The 22,768-nt window shown below is 37.1% G+C and overlaps 1 protein-coding gene and 1 long non-coding RNA gene across 4 annotated transcripts in view; one reads left to right on the forward strand and one right to left on the reverse strand.

The window, feature by feature from the left end:
* The first annotated feature begins 251 nt into the window (after positions 1-251).
* LOC145968768 (uncharacterized) lies at positions 252-18,639 on the forward strand. The gene is made up of 3 exons (XR_014437844.1): positions 252-328; positions 18,092-18,170; positions 18,240-18,639. It is a non-coding gene; the product is annotated as an uncharacterized LOC145968768 (long non-coding RNA).
* LOC145968767 (pfs47 receptor-like) overlaps positions 11,515-22,768 on the reverse strand; it is a 70,897-nt gene continuing 59,643 nt past the window's right edge. For 2 of the 3 annotated variants that reach the window (XM_083094532.1, XM_083094531.1), the window contains exons 5-7: positions 13,418-13,617; positions 12,255-12,398; positions 11,515-12,133 (exon numbers count right to left, since the gene is read on the reverse strand). In XM_083094532.1, coding sequence (XP_082950658.1) covers positions 12,047-12,133; positions 12,255-12,398; positions 13,418-13,573 — 387 coding nt within the window. In that variant the 5' untranslated portion in view covers positions 13,574-13,617 and the 3' untranslated portion in view covers positions 11,515-12,046. Of the gene's footprint in view, positions 12,134-12,254; positions 12,399-13,417; positions 13,618-14,094; positions 14,230-22,768 lie in introns of those variants that run through there. The other variant, XM_083094530.1, reaches the window with a different exon arrangement.

The raw sequence follows: 22,768 nt of genomic DNA on the forward strand, positions 1-22,768 counted from the left end.
AAATTCAATCGCGTGACGAGGTAATTTGACAAGGTCAAAGAGGATCACTCTCTGACGATTTTATTTCTTTACCGAGTCTCCAGTAGATGGAGATTTTGCGCGTGAGTTGGCGCAGATAATAAACGGACCGATCGTTTTCAACTTTTGGACGTTTAGAAGCGGCACGATTTTCCGGAATGAAAGCTGCATCAGTGACGGCAGGAACGGCGACGGTGCTGGCGGTGGCGATGGTGGCGGTGGCGATGGTGGCGGCGGCGGCGACGACTTCCCCGGGCCGAGCGAATTGGTCTCCATGGAAACCATCCCGAAGCCAATCCGGGGTGCATTCGTACGTACATTTACCCTTGTCGTGGCGCGTCTGCAACCCTCGCTTCTCTCCCTTTCGCGCCACCCGTCGTCCCTATAAACCCGCACCCTCTCTCGCTTTCGTCTCCCGCAGAGCTCTCTCCACTCTCTCCGATTCTTTTCTCTCTCTCTGTCTCTCGGTTCAAGTTGTTCTTTCGTCCGCAATTCCTCACCGTCTTCCTCGTTTTTCGCCAATTTTATTTATTCTCTATCCACTTCTTGTCTTACCTGCGCATGATCTTGTTCCGCTCTTTCTCATTTATTCCGTCGTGTCCGAGTAATTTTCTGTCACCCAATTTTAAGATTAAAATGTCTCGATCTCCGTTTAACACTGTTGTTGATATTTTTATTCCGGAGACAATGAAAATCCACAAATAGAAGTAATATAATAAAAGATTAGATTTTTGTCTATAATATATGCGCTAATTTTAAAGTTTTCACACCAAAATATTACTTTTCGTTGAAATTACAATGTATCATTTTTATTGAGAAGAAAGAACTGCATTTCAATCCCGAAGCGTGCGCTTTTGAGAAACAATTTAAACATTCCGTACAATAGAAAACTTTCAGTGAGTCTTTTCATTCCTTTTATAGCGACGTTTTCGCATTGTAGAAGAACACACAAGATATTAGAAACTTTATCTTTTGGAGCAGAATGCTCGAATGCGTCTCTCATGTACTTCCTTTCTCTTTTCTTCTTAAAAAAATGTAACCTTTTGTGTTAAAATTGTTGCATTAAGTTGTTATCCTGCTATTTAAGAATTATTACTACCTACCATTATTCATTATTTCTTTTTACACTGCTTTCAATTTCTAAATCTCCGATTCTTCAACTACCTCTTTTATTTTTAACTATACTATACTTAACTATACTTGATCTCTTTTATTTTCGCGTATATCGTTGCTACACGCTGTTTATATTCCACTTATGAGAATGAATTACTAGATTCATAAAGCTACGATATGGCGTGTCGATCGTTATGTAACCCTACAAATACAATATTATTATTTCCCATTACTCCTGCTCCAAATATTCAGCAGCCTGATAATGCCGTAAGGGACATATTTTGTTAACTACGCCATAATATTCAAGTCTGACGAATTACATGACACATTACATTCTCGTTAAGAATAAACTTCATTTAGAAGCTGCTATATATTATTATAATACAACAAAAATCTTAAGATATATAATTTAATCTAAGATATATAATTTAATCTAAGATATATAATTAAAATTCATTACATCAAAGTGTTAAAGTTTTTGGAGCAAAAATAAAATTTCATTAAAATCGGTAAATTAATGTATGATAAATGAAACACCCTTGGCAAATTATTTTTACTGTATCGTAAGAAATCTTAAAGAATGTCACGTGATTGCAATTTTTGATACAAAATATAAAAACAATCAGGAATTTTCATATAAGTGTTTTCTTTAATATTCTTTCGAGTTCTGATTGTTATTGAGCTATTTGGATCTTGTTTCATATAATATTCCAAAGAATGTTTCAGAAATTGTTCATTTATCTCAAGTTTGTTTTTTTATCATAATTTTACATGTATATACAAGTCTGTTTAGTAAATTAGCAATTTTTTAATTTTTGCATCAAAAACACTTTAAACAAGATTTAAATTTGCACCTCAATAAAATGCATAACATATCACGATAATAATGCGCTACAGCAATTTCCGAGTTTTATCTGCGAGAGAAAGATTGCTTTAATATAGACGACAGCATCTCGATTCTGGAATACAAAGCTTTGTTCGCAAGAGACGTCTCGAAAGTCGAATTTCGCTCCACGACACATCGACTTCTTTGTTCCCCCGTGAAAAACAGACGAAGCAATAGACATGCGTAGATGCGAAAGAATTATGAGAAAGTACATAATCCATCGTTCGATAATCCTTGAAAAAAGCTCGACTTCTTTGTTGAAAGCTCAAGGATCGGCCACTTTGTCGTCGTGACATAAATACACGTCTCTCTAATTTATCGAGTCGCCTGGGGAAGCGGCGACTACAAAGGAACTTTTATTCAATCCTGTAAATATAATCAAGCTTATAGAGATTTAACGTAACGCACGAAGTAATTACAAAAATTGAATCTCTTAGCCTCAAAAGCACAAAAATCAATAATGAAATGAATAATGATTGTCTTACTATTACTTTTAAAACACTCATTTAAAAACGCTCATTGTCCTATATTTCTGAGTTATTAATATTATAATACCTGTTTTTCTCATTCGTAATGTCTGAAAAATTCCTACGGGCAATTAAAAAAGAACACAACAACTGTTTCTCTTTCATAGTTCATATAATATAATTACATTTATCTAAACGGATACGATGAAAAAATAAGATTATAATTCACGCTTCACCCTCCCTAGTTATTATTCGTAAATTATCAAGACGCGATCACATTTCCATTTACTCTACCTGCTATTTTTTTATCTTCAACGCAGCAATCGATAGAATTAAAATTCATACGGAGCATTATCTGACTTCTATTAACATGCTTTAACGCTACCCGGAGTAGTAGTTTTTCATCGGAGATCCAACCCCAACTCGACCTATAAAAAAATTCTCTTCCCCTTCACCTGCGCGCGATACAATTAACGCTCGTATATAATTTAGATGCATGCATTATAGACGCATATTCGAAATGCGAGGCGACCACGCAATCTAAACAGGGTATTCCATTATGCTTCATAGAGAGGCGGCGAGCTCATACGACGGACGATACCATCGATCTCTATCGCGCGCACCAACCTAAAGCTTGAGCGCGAGATCGTGAGAACGAGCGTTTGGCTCGCGTCAAGCCTGGAGATTCGTGTACAAGGGATTCGTATACATTTCTCTCGCGTAGCCCTCACGATTATACACAAGTGTGTGCAAACAAGAGAGCGAACCGTCTACCTTCAAAGACTACCCCCTCGTCCTCGCACTCATTATATACGTAGAGATCTTTCGCGAGTCTACTTTCCCATCTCTCTTTCTCTCTATTTCTTTCTTTTTCTCATGGCCTCTTCTACCCTTTTCAATGCCGGCTTTCTTTTCCCACATCGTGGAAAACGGATGGCTCGTTTCGTGCTCGCGAGCCACTCATGGGTGCTTTATGAGAAGGCTTCCACGAAAAGAGTTCAACTTTGGAACGCCGAGATGAAACATGTTTTAAGAGTAACATCAGTGTTGTTTAATATACGACACAATATCGTTATACATCCGAGAAACCTGTGGATAGGACAAAATGCTATATATTTATTAATATCTTGAAATGATGACTCGTAATAGCACACGCCAATGTATAAATGAAAATCATCATGCGCATTGAAGTCTACGCTAAAGTTATCAACGTCAATTTTACGCCGTAAACTACATGAAACTACGTCAGAAATACAGATCCATGGTTTCAATTGAACTTTCAAATCACATATCCGCTTTTCGTATGAGCTGTTTGAAAATTCATTCACCGACTCCGTTAGATTCGACACGCGGAGTTACATCTTCCGTAATTCCGAAACAATTTAAATTCAAATTGCCGCCGTGAATCCGACCATTGCCAGTGGACGCGACATTGTTTCATAACGTAGATTAAAATAGCCAGCGCATTCATGTGTTTGCAAACATCCCGCTTCCGTCGAGCGTTTTTAAAATATCATATCGCTTTTCGCAATAACGCGACAAAAAGTTTAAAACGGACTCGAGAGAACGCAGACATATTATAACGCTGATACAATTTTTTCCCGCAACAAACATTTCGCGTACAAAAGAAAGAGAGAGAGAGGGAGTGCAATTCTTTCGCGGACGCACCTTTGAAATTATCCTCAACGAGAAATGTTCACGTTTACGTAACATTTTTACAGATAAGCATCGGAGAGAAATAAAAATTCTGCTGATGACACGATTTTACCTTGATGAGCGACATTAATAACTATTACATAACGATCATTCAAAATGGAAGCATCTAGTTTATTGTGTGAAAAGAATATTACGCCAAGAGGTATCTCTCATATCAGTGTTACATAATCGCGTTCCGCTTCCGTGAAAATTATTGATATAGATAACGGAAATAATGCAGTTTTCTTATCAAATAAAAATATGATTCCAGCTAACGAACGGTGACTTCATACCGAGATTACCGTCGAATCAGTTTCACCATGTTTCTCGCAAATGTTGTCACGTTGAATTCTACGCAAACACCAGATACGATCGAGTTTATCTGCCTTAGTTTGCCTCAAAGCGAGTCACCTTCTAAGGTCAATCGCTTGACTGCACCTCGCCAATTTCGGCGCGAATAATTTACATTCGAAGCGCTTATTAAAGCGCGAGCACCGGCTGAAAGAGACTCTCGTCTCCGCGATAACAAGACTTGGACATTCCCCGCTCGCTTCAGCAGCCACCAACCGTGGACGGTTAGTGGTAGTTAATTAAGGATCCGCTCCCGTCCTCCTCCATCTCTACCTTTCATCTCGTCGCTCCACTACACTGTGCGCTCGCGCGCATAGACTCGCGGCTCCTCCACAATCTCTCCTTTCGAAATATTCGGTACAGCTGTCGCACGATCGAGATCAAAGAGTAACAGAGAACGAAGGTCGAGGCTCTTCGCAAATTTTAATAAGCACTTGCGCAAAACGAGCGGGTCTCTGTCGGTTTTCGTAATTATTCAATTAAACGGGGACGTTCGTCGCGAAGATCCTCGCGACGTCTAGCAAAGAGATTACATCGAAAAGATAAGAGAATTTTTTCGTACAGGAAGTTGAGTATTCGCTATTACGCTAATATTGCAAAATTATATGAAAGAAAGAGATTGAAATTCGCGGAAGAATTTAGAAGTGATTTATCACTAATGGAATATTTCGCCGAAGCTTGGATTAGCCTAGTCTTTTTTCTCACACAATATTACATAATTCAATAATTAAATCTGTCGTTAATTTTTTCGCCTATGTTATAATATTAATTAACTATGTTGTTTGTATTTTTTTCAATTTATTTTCTTCATTATTGCGTCCACTAAATTAACTCGATATTTCTTTTCTTTTCAACGCGAGTTATATGTATTTCTTGATAAATCATTCGCATCGCGACTTTGGGGATGAAATTTTATCTCGACGATACAGACAATCTTCTATCTCGCTTGCGCGTATAATGGCAGGAGGGAAGGGTGGTGAAGAGCTCTTATATCCCTTATGCATTCATAAACACTGCCTGCAAGCAAACAAGTAAGACGAATTCTCATCCCCTCGGCCACAAATGGGGGGCCCGTTTACACCGAAAAAGATGGGCGGAGCAACATATGCGGGCTTCCTTCTTTGTTCTCTTGCACTCTTATCGATTAGCTTCCATGTGACGGATACGCACACCACCACCCACACAACCGACGTCAGAGTGCGTTCGTGCGTGTATTCCATATATGCGTGTGAAACGCACAACACGCACGAGGTCGGGGGTCTCTCGCATACACATCTGGCAGTTTCCAATGATAGCGTTTGCCGAACCGTGAGTATCATCTCGATATTCCTTTTCAACCTCTCGTACGGGAATGTAGAGTCAAAATTACGAATAGGTATTCATTTGCACGTGACGGTAAAAATCATACGGTATTCCGCATCCGTTTACATCATACGTATCGTGTTACGGTCGCACTATTTCTAAAGAACTTGAAAAAAACCCGAAATTCTACACTTGTCAGCAACATCCAATAATTTTAGTCACAGTCTAACGGACTATGCGTCACGTTTCAATTTTAGTTTCAAAACTATGGTCAAATTGTGTGGTTGAACTTCAACAACACTATTGTTAATGGAAACGCAATCAGCAGCAGGATTATTCATATTAGATGAAATAAAATCGTCATAAAATGATATTATGATTTTTTTTTATTTCGCCTAGAATTTAAAAACGATAATTGATAGCTGATGATACATGTAATCCACTATTTATATGGGGTTTAATTCTTTAAATTCATCGACCGATAACGCGCTCCAGGGAAATAGGTCGACTGTGCCGCGGCTTCCATGTATTTTCTGGTGAAGCACCAACAAAACGGGAGTGGAGGTAGGAGAGGAACATGGCCTCTGGAGGTCTTAACTTTTAATTTTTTAAACGTACCCGTGGACGCGCCTCGAGAGAGCCAGATGCGCGGAGGCCGTAAAAGCGCCTGGCAGTTGCCTTCTGATGGTCGGTACAATTTGTGTGCACGACCGCGTCGCGCATAGAAAATATACAAGCGGTTACAAAAAAAAAAGACTGCGGCAGGCGACGCTTTTCAGCTCAAGTGTTCACTTCTGACATGAATAAAACAATATTTCAAGTGGCGTAATACATTTATGTCGTACGTATATTTTATATCGTGCAAAACAATCAATCAAAATTTCTCCTAGGAATAGATATCGACGTGCATTTTTGTTCGAATAAAGTAACATATTTGTTTTGTCATTTTTTAATCAATTAGCGTTTGATTTATCGCGAATTAATCGCCGCGAATCACTCAACTTTCCCCTCTTTGGCTCCTCTTCCTTGTTCCACTGTAGCAATGTTATAATAGTTTCTACTTCTACATCTGCTCTGTTCAATGCCTCGTATTGAATAGCATATCCATGATATAAAAAAAAACGTGAGCTCTTTGTAAAGCCGGTTTTTGTTATTGCACGGCTGGCACGGAGCTTTTTTTTTATGAAACCGCCCATGCGCTGCGAACGCAAAAATAGTCGCTGCGACCATTGTTGCATCCCTTATGTCGCGTGTATCGTCCCCCTGCCTCGTGCTCGCGCCCTCTCTATTCGCCCTTGGTCATGCTAATTTGTGTACGGCTCCTCCTACGAGATCGAAATGCGAGAATACGCTGAGGGCGATTTAGTGGATTTTGTCGCTGGCATATATTTGCATAAAGTTGTACATATAATACTATTATTATATACATTACTCATCAACTACATTTGTGTCATGTATGTACATCAAATTTCAAGCAGCATTTGTGAAAGAAGTCTCTCTAAAGAATTTTATTACAGTAATTTGTTTAATAAAATCGCTAATAATTTTTCGTCTTTTCTTCGATCAATTAATAAACGTGATTGGCATCCCAAAAAATTTTTTCTACTTTACTTATGCGATCGCATACTTATCGTCGCTACTCTTTGCTTTAAATAAATGACCGGAAATGCGAATCGCGACTGTAATCTAGCGTGCAGTCGTTTGTTTCGTATTGCTTTATAATTCCGAGTCGCTCATAGGGGGTTGAAAGGAAAAACCGTCATCGCGAGCAATCGAAACCTTAGCACACTTCTTATTATTGTTATGAGGCCATTACGTGGCTGGGGGGCCCGACGCAACACGCGTGCACGCGTGCAGCCTCTAATGGCAGATGGCTATGGGCCCGCGTGCGACGCAGCTGCAACTACAAACAGGGAAAAGCAGCACGAGCGGGAAGAGAGAGAGAGAGAGAGAGAGAGAGAGAGAGAGAGAGAGAGAGGGAGGGAGAGGGAGAGAAGGGGGGAACTCGCGGAATCGGTGCGAGGACCACCCAACCCCCGTAACCGACGCAGAAGCCTCCCTTCGCCCCGTATTCTGCCCCTTTCCTCAGTGTTCGAAATGCTAACCTGTTGGTACAGCTGTCAAGTTGGTAATTATTGCTAGTGAGAAAGGAGAGCAATAATCGAGAGCGAATCTAAATTGTTCACTGGACGCGAGTATGTTGAACATGCGGAAACGAGCTGTCGTTTGCCTAGGCGGTTCGATAAAGTCTATAAATAAGGGATGCATGTTCTGTATCTTCCGTTTTATAAAGTAATTTATAAAGTAATTAGTATCGGTAGTGCCATGTAATTAGATTGAACTGGAGAACGATGAAACACGCTTTTAGAGCTAATCGTTAATCAAGATTTTTCGAAGAGATGATTTTATCTATTCAGAGGAATACAAAATATATGCGTGAATTCAAAATGATTAAATCTGAATCGATAATTTAATCTATTGCGCTTTTATTTCAAACTACTTTTCGTATATGTAATCTTTAAATATATTATTTTTAAATATTATATATTTATTCTGTAAAAAAAAATATTATCTTTAAATATTATACATCAATTTATTTTGTGTATTTGTTGGTGAAATTGTAAAAAACGAAAGAAATTGTTCTCTCTTGCGTTCTATATTTTATAAAAAGACTGAACCAGAGATCATTGATTTTCCACACAATAAATGAATTGCTGATTGTAATGATAAAATAAGAAACAAAATATGTTTTTTAAATAAATTCGTAAGCACTTGTTAGGAATTATGGGTATTCGAAAAAACATCAAAATTAAGAGAGAATTTCTTTAATTTTTCCATCCAATAAAATGATACTTTATTATTTATGTATTGCGAACAAGTTGCAATTGCAGAATGATATGATGCATATCGTTCGTTTAGGCTTGTGCATTTGATGGATCTGGAAAGTACGAAACAGCAGCTGCAACGCTCTCTCAAGCAGCAGGGAGAACAGCTGTTCTCTTTCTCTCTCTCATCGCTCTCAGACTTGAATCTCCGATTCTGGTTCTAGTTGCCATATCGGACGCCATATGGGTGTATTCAATCAGGAGTCCGACTGTTTCCAGAAAGCAGATTCATCTAAATAAAATAATTGCATTTGCAACCATGCATTCGGTGCATAAAGATCAACGTAAACGAGTTATGTCAAATGTATACAATAAAGCTTTACTTTATATCAGCTATTAAAAATCTGATTTTTCGAGACGACCGATTTACGAAAAATAAATATATAATGGTGTGATTTATTTTTGTCATATAATAGATTAATAAGTCATGTTTGCTCCAATTTAATTCAAGTTAGAAAAGATATCATAAATTTTAAAAATATTTTAAGTTTATATGTCGCACAAATACATGCGAGAAAAATATTTAAAAAAAGCAATATGACAAGTTTTGCATTTCTATAACGAATTTATATTATATAACGAATTAATATTTTCTTGTTATGATGCAACGGTCGGTACGAAATAATTTGACATAAATCAGCAATAAGCGCGGATTTATCGAGTTGGTATATTGGACGCTAACGATGTTGTTTACGTCGCAGATACATGAGCAAAAAAAGAAAAAGAAAAAAAGATCCGAAAGAAGCTTCGATGCAAATGTACGTGCAAAATTGCAGATGTACGTGAAAACGTGATCGGAGAGTCAAGTCTTTCATTTTACATGCACAAACGCTTAGAGAGAAGAGAATGAGTGAATCTCCTCTCCCACCCGATATCGATATCACGTAAATCACTCGATAACGTAAAAAAATAAACTTGGCGGTCCCTTTTTATTTCGTGAAGTGCAGGGGAGCACATTCTATTGATGTTTATAAAATCCGTATAGACATTCCGTAAAGTTTCCCCACCAAACTCATAGTTAAATATGCGAGATTCAACGATTTCGATTTTTGCGGGGAAAGAAGGTGGAGTCCAGTGATCATTATTGAGAGAAATACGCTCGCGGGATTTCGAGAAAAAAATAATAAATGAACGTTCCATATCATACGTTTTATCGTTGGAAATTTTCTCCGACCGATATTCGCCCGTATAATAACGTCGCTCCCCTTCCGTGCATCCTCCATCATCGATTACGGCGTAACGCGCGTATACTACGCAAGGATGATCACGCGCGTGTCGATCGACTCGATCGACCCCTCGAGAAGAGGGGCGGCGACGAGAGGGATGCTCTCTCGTCCCTCGGCCTAGGCGGCATTGTCCGCCGATTCTGGTCTCGTTGCCAGCTGTTGCCATTTTTTTTTTCTTTTTGTCTCTCCTCGCGCGCTCGTGCTCGCCCCCGGGTCTCCTTTGTCGAACGTCATCCTCGTTCGTGCCAGTCGATCCGAGCCGAAATTAATCAAAAGGGGACGATCGGCCGCACGTGGGCAAGCCTCACTCCTCTCCCTCCTCACCCTCTACATGTCCCTATCCTCTGTTCACGTACATACGCGCTTTTCCTCGATCAAAATATTAAATAGTGCAAACCCCCCCTTGACGATTCCGCTCCGAGACTCGGAACAATAGAGGTGAGAGCAGAGGGGAGAGAGCAGGGGGATGAAGACGCAGAAGGTGGAGACGGACGGCCACGTGCCAACCATGGGAATATAATGCCGCAACGGCCACGTGCCAACTACCTATCGGGTGTACCGGTGGAAAACGACCACTGGTTGCGTCGCAGCAAAGCAGCTCATTTCTTCTAGGCTTATCCACCCCTCGTAATCGGCAATATTTATTTGCATACGGGATTTACTTTTCGAACGATCTTAGCCGAGGAGCGTGAAAATTGAATCGCCAATGATGACAAAACAAAGAGCCACATTGTGTATACTTACGCTCGCGATTAAATTAACGTAACAAGGTAAAATTGAGTTGAGCGGCTTTATAATATTTATACGGGATGTACGATGAAAACATCTCGCCGTTTTAATGTTCTAATAAAAAGATTTATATTTTATTATAATAGAATAATAAATTATAATATAAATATTTCATATGCAAATAACTATTTTTTTATTATTTTAATATTGAGCTGCAAATAGTTTTCATCGGCGACAATTGCATATTATTTTTGCTTTGTCAATAAAAATTTTCTTTTACATTAACACTTTTAATAAACTAAGTTTGAGCTGTCCTCTTATATTTTATTCTATAATTTCAATATAGCATTGTAACGAATAATTTTTTTTGTTATTTCTTTGGATTAGAATTTTTTTTTTTAAATTCACTCTCTTTTTTTTCAGTCAAGTTTTTATCATCAATATCTTATCTACAGATTAAATGAACGGCTTATCTTTTCGTTGAAAATTGCAGAACGCAATTACATGCGTGAAAAATAACAAATGGTCTCTTATAAAATTCGAAGAAACTCATAATATTTTTCTGATTTATATTTTTACACGCCAGTGAATCATTTGTCCACTTTAATTTTTCCAATTAAAATCGAAAAAAAATCGAGTAACGTGACAAATTGCGATTAGGCTATATATAACGCATCATAATTACGTTCCAGATTACAAAAAAGAAGTACGAGCAACGCTATTAGTCGCATGACGTTTTGTTATGTGCTTTTCTTCCGCATTAATTTAACGATGGATAAATTACTTTTCTCTCTGCGTACTAATAGAAGTTAAACGAGGGTAGATAAGAACGCAATTCTCAGTCTCGTCTCAACTTTGTAAAATTTTAATCTAACTTCAACTCACGGTAGCCTCCATAAATTGACGCGACGATACGATTTAAGATACGCCGCTCGCGCGATTGTTTATTATCTTGTCTCGAAAAGATATAAAATATTATTACATGCGTATTACACGTACATACGTAAAAATAAAAGAAAAAAAATAACAATGTATGAGTGATTTTCAGCAAACGACCCAGAGGACACAGTGTAACACAGTGAATCATTTCATCCTTGTTTACAACCAACAAGGATGAAGTGATACACTGTGTCCTCTGTGTCGCTTGCTGAAAAACGCTCTATATAATTGAATAGAATGTTTGAATAGAATGAAATTAAATTGAATAGAATGTTTCGCATCTGTCTTCTATTAATACAATATAAAACTTTGGAACCTCTTTTTATAAAGGGATTTTTTCGCAATTAATAGATAATTCATTCTTTAATAACGATCTTAGTAGTTTTAAGTGAAAGTACCTCGTCGTGTATTTGTAAACGCGATCGCAAATAAAATTCAACATTGTACCAAGACTTCGTATTCCCTGCATGGTATTTCCTTCCCATCAAACGGGATGTACATGACACCGTGACTTCTCTGAACCTGCCAAACAGAAGAAAGATGCGTCCTTGATTTTCCCTCGCGTAAATAATATTCTCGCTTCCGAATTAATAACATCGGCTCGGCAGATTGAACAATCCGGTTCTTCGAAGAGAGATCATACCTTTCCTACACACGGTATACCGTTGTGAAAAGTACGGCCGACGTAGAGCATCTCTCCGCTGGTGGTCCTCCCAGCTTCCACCGCGTGTTCCGGTACGTGACCGTGACTCGATCGAATCCAATTGAAATGGGCGGGCATCAGCACCTAAGATGCGAGTATATTTCGTATTATATTTCCTTGTAGATCCACGCTATGGGTTCTTCGGCCAACGCAAGCCGACATACTTCGCGCTTCCCTCTTTCGACAATTCCAGTCATGGCAAATAGATTAACCCGCGCGCGATCGATGGCCGTTTCTCGTACGTATGTATGTGTGTACGTGTAAACTGAACCAGAAGAAAGTGATTCCGGGTGAGCGCGATCGAGTGTGCGCTGCCACGGCAAACAGAGGGTTCGTCTAATGTCGAATCGAAGGGATATATAATACTTCGGCACCGCGTCGAATATCCCGCCGATCAATACCGAGCGATATCCCATGTTGTATCCTCCAAGTTATCCTTGCTATTTTGATGAAAGACAACGTTTCGTTCCGCTATCGTAATAGCCGTTGTCAATCGACGAAATAAAATTATCCGCATCGATTCGTTCATACGCAACATGTCCCGCTACAAATTTTCGTCGAATGACGGAAGATATAAAGGATAAAACATAAAACAAACGAAGAGAGAGAGAGAAGAAGAATTTTATCGGAGCAATAAAGCATGTTCGATCATTTCTGGGATATCGCTGAGCAAATATCCGCGACTAACATACGTCATACATTCATAATCTTATCTCCATCGAAACGAAATTCGCCGGGGATATAGAGATAGCGGCGGATGTTACGTGAGATTTTGCGCGAGCTCTTTAATTCGCTTATTAACAAGCAAAGGGGAACGGTAGGTTATGAAACCGGCACTGCCCACTGAAAAGGTAGAAAAGAACCGTGCGTTACACAATCGCAAATTGATTAAAATTACCGCGACTGTCGAAATAACGCACATGATTACATGCATATTCGGCTCGTAATTCGCATAATTCGGCTTCGCATTTCGCGTAATTGCGATAGAAACTCGCGTGCCGATACACCTGGCCCTGGAATTCTCGCAAAATTCGATGTTTAATTTAATCAATTAAGGAATAGTTGATTAAATCTCGCGGTTTATCTCGCGACGAATCGTATACCTCGAAGTCGTGTTTCGTATACTCGACACCTCCGTAGCATACATAGGCAACGCCATGATCCGGCTTTACTTTCGCCGGTAGCATATCACCCTGATGCATGGCACGCCCTACGACAAGATTCGTGCCGTCCATATCCCTGCCGATGGAGATCAACATGCGAGAATCGGCGTAGGGCGCCGGCCATCTCGTCCATTTGTAACCTGCGACAGATATTGTCGAATAATCGTCTGCTTCCACGAAATCGCATGGTCAAGATATCGAAATTTCAATCGATGATTATCGGGTCGCTTATCAAATCACTTATCGATAAACTGCACTTTCCTCATACAATTCTTTTGTAATAATAAGCAAGTAGCAAAGAGATGTAGAGAGAGAGAGCTACAAAAAATTATTATATATAATTTTAAAAACAGCAAATTAATAAATATTCGCACTTAGAGAAATTATCACACTTAGATAATTATTATATGACGCACTTAGATAATTATTATATATTTATATAATTTCAGCAAATAATATATCGTGATATGATAGATTGAAATGGCTTTTCCTCTTTTTTTTTTAACTTTCTTAATGGTACTCTATAATCATAAAATAAACCTACGTGATTCAATCGCTATACTTTCACCTGCTTATTTCTAAATCTCAATTTTACGCTATTCAATGTCACTGCTTACCGGGCATTGTTATTTCTTAAACGAAGTTCGCTGCCACGATATCACGCTACGATGAATAACTATTAAATGGCACGAGTGACAGTTTGCGTGTCGACACGTTTAAACGAGAGTTATCACTGAACGCGCTGATACTTTGGGCGTAAACGAGCTCGGGCCGCAATCCCACTATTTGACATCTTATCAATCTTATCGCCGCGGAAACGCATGTAGAGTATGTGGCACGCAAGAGGCCGTGTTCCATCATATGGGCCACACTTTACAGTTCATTTATCATAACACGCGATATGATTCTATACTAATAATGTCACCATTACTGTAATTTTCATTTCCTTTCAATTTCAAAGTTGCATGGCAAAGAGAAAAATCAAACGGAGAGGCATGAATTCTGGGACACGTAATACATTAGTCACTTTACGTGCGAGATAAGACAAATCCATATGATCGATCCGCTACAAAATCGCGTGCGAAATATCGCAAAACGCAAGGCTCTATTTTTAACATTCTGATAAACGTGGAAATAGATTTTCAGGACAGAACAATTTATCGTACAATACACGGGCTTGACGATTGCGTTTTATTCATTCGCTAATAGAAATCTTTGAAACCGCCACTTCGCGATTCATGCAAAAAATATGCATTAAAAGAAGAGAAAAGAAAAAAAGCTTGAATCTCGGATAGAGCCGAGTGAAGTCGACACTCGCTATTTTTCCGACGTTGTAAACGCCGCGATGCATAGCATTGGGGAATACAAAGACGACGAAGGAATGAACTTTCTCGTTCGAGCGCAGCAGGAAGCGAGCGATTTGCCGCGCTCATCGCTCGAGCGAGGAGAGGTCCCCTTCCCCCTTTTATGTATCGTACCGTCGTTGTGCAGAAATACGCGTTACATCCTTGCGATTCACGCTTCGGGCGATCGTATGCCCGATGCCTGTTCATTATCAGGTGGAATCGTGTTCCGAGGCGCGTATTACGTAACGAGAGAAAATACATACAAGCGTGCTCCCTTGCCTAGAAAAAGAGCAAATATGTAAAAAGGACGAGTGCACCGCCGATGGCGTAAGAAAGACCTTTCAGACGGTACGCATTGTGATCAATATCACGCAAGGAAAGTCGCGATAATCTCATTCTTGAATTATAATATTCTAATAATTATATATACATATACATATCATTTATGCAGCACGTATTTATTAATTTATATGCATTATTTATTAATTTATTTACATTACAATAATTTATATTTATATGTTTATTGAAAATATTAAAATAATATAATTTCTCTCAGTGGTCGCAAATTTTAACGAATGCTCTCTTAAATGGCAATTTAATCATAAGATCTCTTTCTGAAAACGAATGATTTAAAATTTATATATATATAAATTCATTTGTTTCCACGAAAATATCCTTGACTTTATAAGAAGTCCAAATTATAATTGGTTCCCAAAAATAACCGAGATAAATTTATTCTGAGTAATGTACGCGAAGAAACAATTATTATTTCCATTAAAGGCGCGATAAAATTAAGTAAGGCGAAAGGTTCTTTCACCAGAATATTGCCATCCCCAGACTGCCATCTCTAATCGCTGATCCGTAGTTAATTGTGCCACACAGATAATGCGTTTAGAGCAGAGGCGGTCTGTTCGTTTAATGAGACGTGTAACGTTATTTGCGCGCGGCGCTTCGAGGCGTAAAAAGGAGGCGAGCGTCTAACGAGGAATCTCTCGTTTGAAATTTCTGCCCGTTGTTTCTCTCGAAATTACACGCGAATTCGTCACGTAATCCGACGTTCGACTAATCATGTTGCTGGACATTTTGTCAGAAATTCGAGACATTTAATTAAGCGAGATGAGATAAAAGTGTCCGTTCTCTTCTATGCAAGGAGGTCGCGCGAAAAGGTGATTTAAGCTCGACGAGGGTGCTTTAATGGATCTGCTAAGGCGAATGGTATCTCCTGGATATACTACTGCCACGTCCTTTTGTGAATAATGCTTTCGTCCGCCACTGATCGCCCCTTTTCTCCTTCTTTCCTCTTTTCGATATATAATGCCGTGTGTGTAATCAAAGACTGATATAAAAATATCGGAATCAAGTCGCTATTTGACCAATGTTATTGACACGACAGGAAAGATATTGCCGTTCGTTCGAATTATTTGAAAATCCTCGATAGCGATTATTAATATACATATGTACATCTCTCTCTCTCGAAACATTATTAAAAAAAAGTAATATGAATAAAATCAAATAAATTGGGATTCCACTACCATTTTTAAGAATAAAGCGAGCCTTTGTGTAAACATCGATAAAAAGTATAAAAATATAAATCTTGTATAAAATATAAACATGCGACGCAATTACCGCACATCACAGTATATATAAATTTCTATAAATAAAATAAATGAAAAAAATTATCAGGTGAAAAATTTTGAAGAGGAGCATTTGTGTGAAAATTATTAGAATTATTTTTAATTCAATATGTGCATCGACGTTATACAAAACCTCTGATATGAAAGAGACTTTTTCACGTTACGATGGCTCATTTTTATACATTACAACCCCCTGCCCTTCACGCTTCGACTCGCGTGACGTCAGAACTGGGTTAATTTTGCTTAATGCTTAACGAGCGCCCTTTCCTTTCTAACGAATATTAGATCGCAGGATTCAAGCGGAAGTACCGCATGCAGCGACGGGTTTCTGCAGCGAGAGACGCGGAACAAGGGAATTGCTCGAGCCGCTGAACCGAACAAAACATCCTCTGGCCGGCGCTTTAAGCTTACAAAACAATTTCGCCGGCGGAGTGGCGGTTGGCAAGTACGTTGCCGGTAGTCAATGTTCTAAAAGGATCCATTTGTCTTGTTCCGACAAAACGTCAGGTCGAGCGCGAGATAACCCACGCTTATATTTCGTATTGCGCTCGCATTGTATTTAACATGTTATCCAAAAGGCCGCATTAAATGCAGTCAAATCCGATCGTTTGTTCTGCTTAAAGCGCGCCTCAACATTAACATATGCATTGGCAAAATTTGCGCAGCAAAAAATATCTAGATAACGAAAAAATATTTAATTTTTTAGAGACGTTCTTTAAACTTTTATATGCACTTTCGAAGTTCCATCGTTTTTTCTGTGTCTTAAAGTGTAATTTTGATTTAAAAGGTTAATATTATATAATATACAATTGATTTTTCGGATTCAAATAAATAAATATATATATATAGAATAAGCTAGCTATCTTTTCTCTGCAGGATCCGAGAACAAACCGCAAAACTTCCTTGACGACGCCAAACAAAGCAGATTAAGCAAAGTGCGCGTCTGTCTATTCGGCGGTCTCTTTATTCGTACCGCGATGGAGAGACTCTTTAATATTTGAACAGAATGGAAATCGTAGCTGTATACTTTGAATTGAATCCAAAAGTTCGTCGAAATTCGTTAGCATATATCTAGACTACTCGAGATGGAAATATTAAAGTCGAAGCTTGGATAACGTCATTGTAAACTATATGTAAATTAAATGTCTATTTATGTATTGCTAAATGAGTCTTTATCTGCTCCAATTATATGTAATATAGAACATAAAATTTATATATATATATATATATATATATATATATATATATATATATTGTACTTTAGTAAAAATACAATTTCATTAAAATCTTGTTATTATCTTGTTATTTAGAGATTTCTACTTTTTATATAATTGAATTCAACAATCTCTCTCTCTCTCTCCTTCTTAAAAAATGTAAATTTTTAGAAGTCTTTAAGCGCAATCTTGTTTGATCCCATATTTTTGCTTATCAATTATATTTGAGCAAATATTATCTTAATAGGAAAAGACTAACACTAAAGCCAACCCTATTGGAAACAAAATAGTATAACAGTTAAATATTATCTTTCTCAATGATGATACCCTCAGATTTTCTTTAGCCCAAAATAATTAATATAATAATCATTGAAAAAGTACTTAGCATGCAATAATTTAATTAATTTAATATAATTTCAGGAATAAAAAAGGGACGCACAGAGGGGCAAAATGTTCATCAAATCATTCTATGTCACAATGCTACTTCTCGCAGGTCCCGGTAAGCGTTGTCAAAACAAAGAAACACTGCCAAGGTTCCACGATAACATCGCCGTTTCCTTTGTTCAAGCAATCCCGCCACGCGAAGCGTCGCGTCGCACAGCGCCGGAGACTTCAGCGCTGTGGAGGGAGAGCTCGAAGCCGGCACTGCGATGGATCGATACAGCACCAAGGGGTAGTGTTATGGGGGTGGCTGACTCGTAATACACGGGGGCTCACCGCTATTCCGTGATGGCTGAGGCAGAGAGAGCGAGAGAGAGGAAGAGAGAAAGGGGGGCGAAGGGGAGAAAAGAAGAAGAGAGAGAGAGAGAGAGGGAAAATGTACGCACCCTCCGCTCTAGCCTGGCGGAGGCAGAGCTAGCGCCAGCACCCCATTCGTCAATCCTCGTCCCCCGTTACTTGAAGGCTCTTTCTCTTTGTTCGAGTTCGTTAAACTTCCAGTCGGCCGACGCGACACCCACAGCCTCCGTGCTCCTGGACCTATATATCCCTTAATCGTTTCCTCCATCTTCCTACGCACGCGTTGGTTCTTAATTACAACAGATTCGCGTCTCATTTTCTCGCGCTTAAGTGAAGACTCACCTTGAGAATCTCGATACATTAGTGTGCGTCTCGCGCAGATTATCTTAATCATTTATTTCAACATGTTTACAAAAATAAAATATCGCGTTTCAAATAATTGTTCCGTATCGCAGATTTTTTTATTCCTTCTTTTTCAGATAAAAACAAAATATATCTGGTTACTATCGATACTCTTGATATATCACGATACTATTGATATTATTGATTACGTTTGGCTTTAGATGCAAACATAAATTTATTTTTCTCTCGATAAACTTGAGAGAGAGAGAGAGAGAGAGTGAGAGAGATAAATATGTACTTAGATTAATTCAGATCGATACATTGCAAATGTAGGAGATGTTTCATTCGTTGTCAGACAGTCTGACTAGATCGCGGAACTTACTACTTGCGGACACATCGCATCATAAATACGCTTCCAGTCGCAATTGCATGATAATTATGCAAATATATCTTACTCTGTTTTTAGTAGATTTTGAAGGCAACATTTATTTCTTGGATATTTTAATAATTTAAATAAGTCTTATCTAATTTAAATAAATCTTAATTTAAATAAATAAATAACAAAACTAGTAATATTAAATATAAATTTTTTCGGATTATATATTAAATATCGCTTCTCTTAATAATAATGTTGCTCGCAATATACGTAATTTTTTCGCTAAATTTTGCTTATCATGTAAATAATTAAAATTCATTATTCACCATCATTTCAATCTCTTTATGTAAAATTAAAATTCATCACTCATCATCACATTATATCTCATTTATCTGTATTACTTCAGTGTTTTATAATCCACTAGGTGACTCCAGAGCGACTACAGGTCAAGGACGAACAAGGAAACTGACGACCTCGCAACGTTTTCCGATACGCGCTCGCTTACGAAATTAGTCACAGGGAAAACTAACGGAACAGCTTGCGTTTTATTGCGCAGATTACGAAGATCCTTAGACTTAAACAAAAAAGAAAATAATTCCAGCCATTTTCTGATACATTTTACTTTATAAAATGTACACACACACACACACTCTCTCTCTCTCTCTCTCTCTCTCTCTCTCTCTCTAATACAATAGAAATATATAAACCTGGAAAATGATAAAAGAGTCAACGCGTAAGCGAGCGAAACTTCAAAGATGCACAATATCGGGAGAATGATTATTTTTCATAATTCCGCGACAATGGAGCTAACGTAGGGAATTTCTCCCTGGTTTATGACGCAATTTTCACCTTATCACCCGTCGACCTCGTTAACTACGCGCGCCTTTGCAACAGCATTCTAATCAGAAAGTCGTTTTAAAGGGCAACGACGCATTTAATTCTAACAGAGCCTAAATAGCTTTATAAAGTGCATTCCCCGATTAATCTTTAAACTACTTGTTATAATTATATAAAGAACTTTTAAGTAAAAAAGAGAATTATTCTTTTTTATATAAAGAAGTTGTATGAAAGGACGACATGTATAAAGGCGATATATATAAATAATTTCCACTTTTACTTTAGGATTTATCTATAATCTTAAAATTAAAAAAAAGTTGAAATAAAGTCATAGACTTTTATTAACACGATCGCTTCTTGCAATAATTATGTTGTAATAATAATTATGATAATTGTGTTACATTATTTTACATATATTAATTACAAAGATGTAATAAATATATTTGCACAATATGCGTGGATAATATTTGATGTTAAATCGGAGAATGCATTTTTGCATACATATTAATCATACTTTACAAAATTTATTAAAAGATTCTAATTAAAAATGCAAATATGCGAATATAGCTAATTATTCACGAGAGACACTATAATTTTACAAGTTTACGAAGCAACATCATGATTATAAATGATCCGATGAGACGTTTATTTAGACGTCGAAGAAGAAAAAAATATACACGTCAGTTACGAGACGGGAATTTAAACCAGGTTTAGTCACAGCCGGCTTCCTCGAAGCACCATCTTTTCTCTCGCCAGCTTCATGGTTGCTTTTGCGCCAAAAGCTCCCACCGAGCTTACGTTCCATTTTAAATGCATTAACCCCTTCCTTCCCCTGCTTGCTTCCTATACTGCACTTTGCCCGCATTTATTTCACCGATATCCCTTATATCGCAATTTCCACAGGCGATTTTGATACGTCACGACTATTATAGTTATAGTCCAGGCACTCGCAGAAAGCATGCTCCTATTTTATTACAACGGTATATTCAATAAATCGTGATTATATATGCTTCAATAAATTTATTATCGAGAATAAATGATAAAGTAGTATGAAAATACATCCTAAGGATTATTTCAAGATTTTGTCAGTAATATTTACACAGAGAGTTTAGTTACTCATATATCTTTAAATTAAATAAATCATTTTATTCTAATGAAGATTTTTTGCAATTTTCTTCTTAGCTTTTAATTTCATGTCGATTTTCTTGAAATTTGTAATAACTGAAAATTAGATTATATTAAATTATGATTAAAATTTGAAAGTTACTTTTTGTATTGTCGCGCGCTAGAAATTAAACTTACAATTATTTAAAGATATAATATATTTATTCTTCTTATTCAATTAATAAACCTGTTATTTAATTATCGCTCATAATGTAGCTCTGTTCCCATGCTTAAAGATATAACATTCCGACACTGCAGCATATGTAATTGAGCGTTGCATGCATTTTGCGGTGCTATATAGTCACGCTATTCTCAGATAGTTTGACTTAGCTTAACTAGATTTCATATTTTACTTGACTCGATATGCATTTACGTATATACGAGATTACTTTAGTTAATCAAGTCTGAACTTTAATCATCGTTTGTCTATTTGAATTGCTGCGGAAGTGATTTCACCGCGTGATGCTTATCTTATTGTGAGATATAATATTCTTTCTATCTATCACAAAAGGAATAAGAGAGCGTGTCACGTTTTACTGCTATGATTTGTTGAAAAATTGTAGCAATATGTTTAATAGATCAATCTCTCACGAAATTTATATATGTGTGTATATCGTAAATCACATCGATATTATTTTCTCTATTAAAGGAAGAAAAAGTTTGTATATTATTAAAAATTAATCTACTTTGCCTCACTTTACACACACAAAAGAATAATTAATCTACGCAATAAAAAATAATAATGATATACATTTTCTAAAATCATATAATTATATAATATGAACGCAAAGATTATAAAGAAACAGCATGTAAGAAATGTAAATATAATGAATATTATTATCTTTTTATCTTTATCAAAATCTTGTTTATATAACCATCGCAAATTGTATTCTCAAATTTTTTCAGAATATAGAGAACAGAAAAAAGCACGAAGTAATGATACCGTGTCAAGACAAATTATAGGATAATAAAAACTCACTTCGGAGCCAAAGAGCTCTCTTAAAACAATAGCGATAATATCCGCGATGATTGTCAGTTGTGCAAACTATGTGAACCACTTCCAAGATTGACAATACTGAAGTACAGTATCTCCTTTCGTATTTTTACGAGGCAACCTCCTCGCCCGTTAACTACAATCTTGGGAAAGAACGTTTCTCAATCGAGTTTCTCCTCGTCCAAAGTTCATCAGAATCGAATCGGTATTTACGCGTGTATAAGAGACATTAATATCATCAATGTAGAAATTACATTATTCTTTACGTTTATCCATCACGATGATCTATATTTTTTCTTTCTTATTTTAAGTCTAATAATACAGAAATATTTTTTGTAGATATTAATGGAAAATAGCATCTAATGCAAAATATATATTTCTTTTAATACTTTTTTTATAATTATGGCTAATTTATTAAAAAAAAACATTATTTTATGTGTTGTAAAATAAAGATATTTTACTTTATAAATAAATTTATATTTTTATATTTTTAGAAAGAAAAAAAGAAAATATTAATATATTTAATAATACCGCCTTATATAAGTACAAAAACATTAATATAAAAAAATGCGGAAATTTAATTTTGGGAGAAACTGTATAATAGGGGATAAGCGGATGAGTTTGCGTCATCGACAGTATTTGAAAG

This window comes from Camponotus vicinus, unplaced genomic scaffold, assembly GCF_025532165.1.
Source record: "Camponotus vicinus isolate PSW18456_S1 unplaced genomic scaffold, iyCamVici1.0 SCAF_3, whole genome shotgun sequence".
Taxonomy (NCBI): Eukaryota; Metazoa; Arthropoda; class Insecta; order Hymenoptera; family Formicidae; genus Camponotus; species Camponotus vicinus.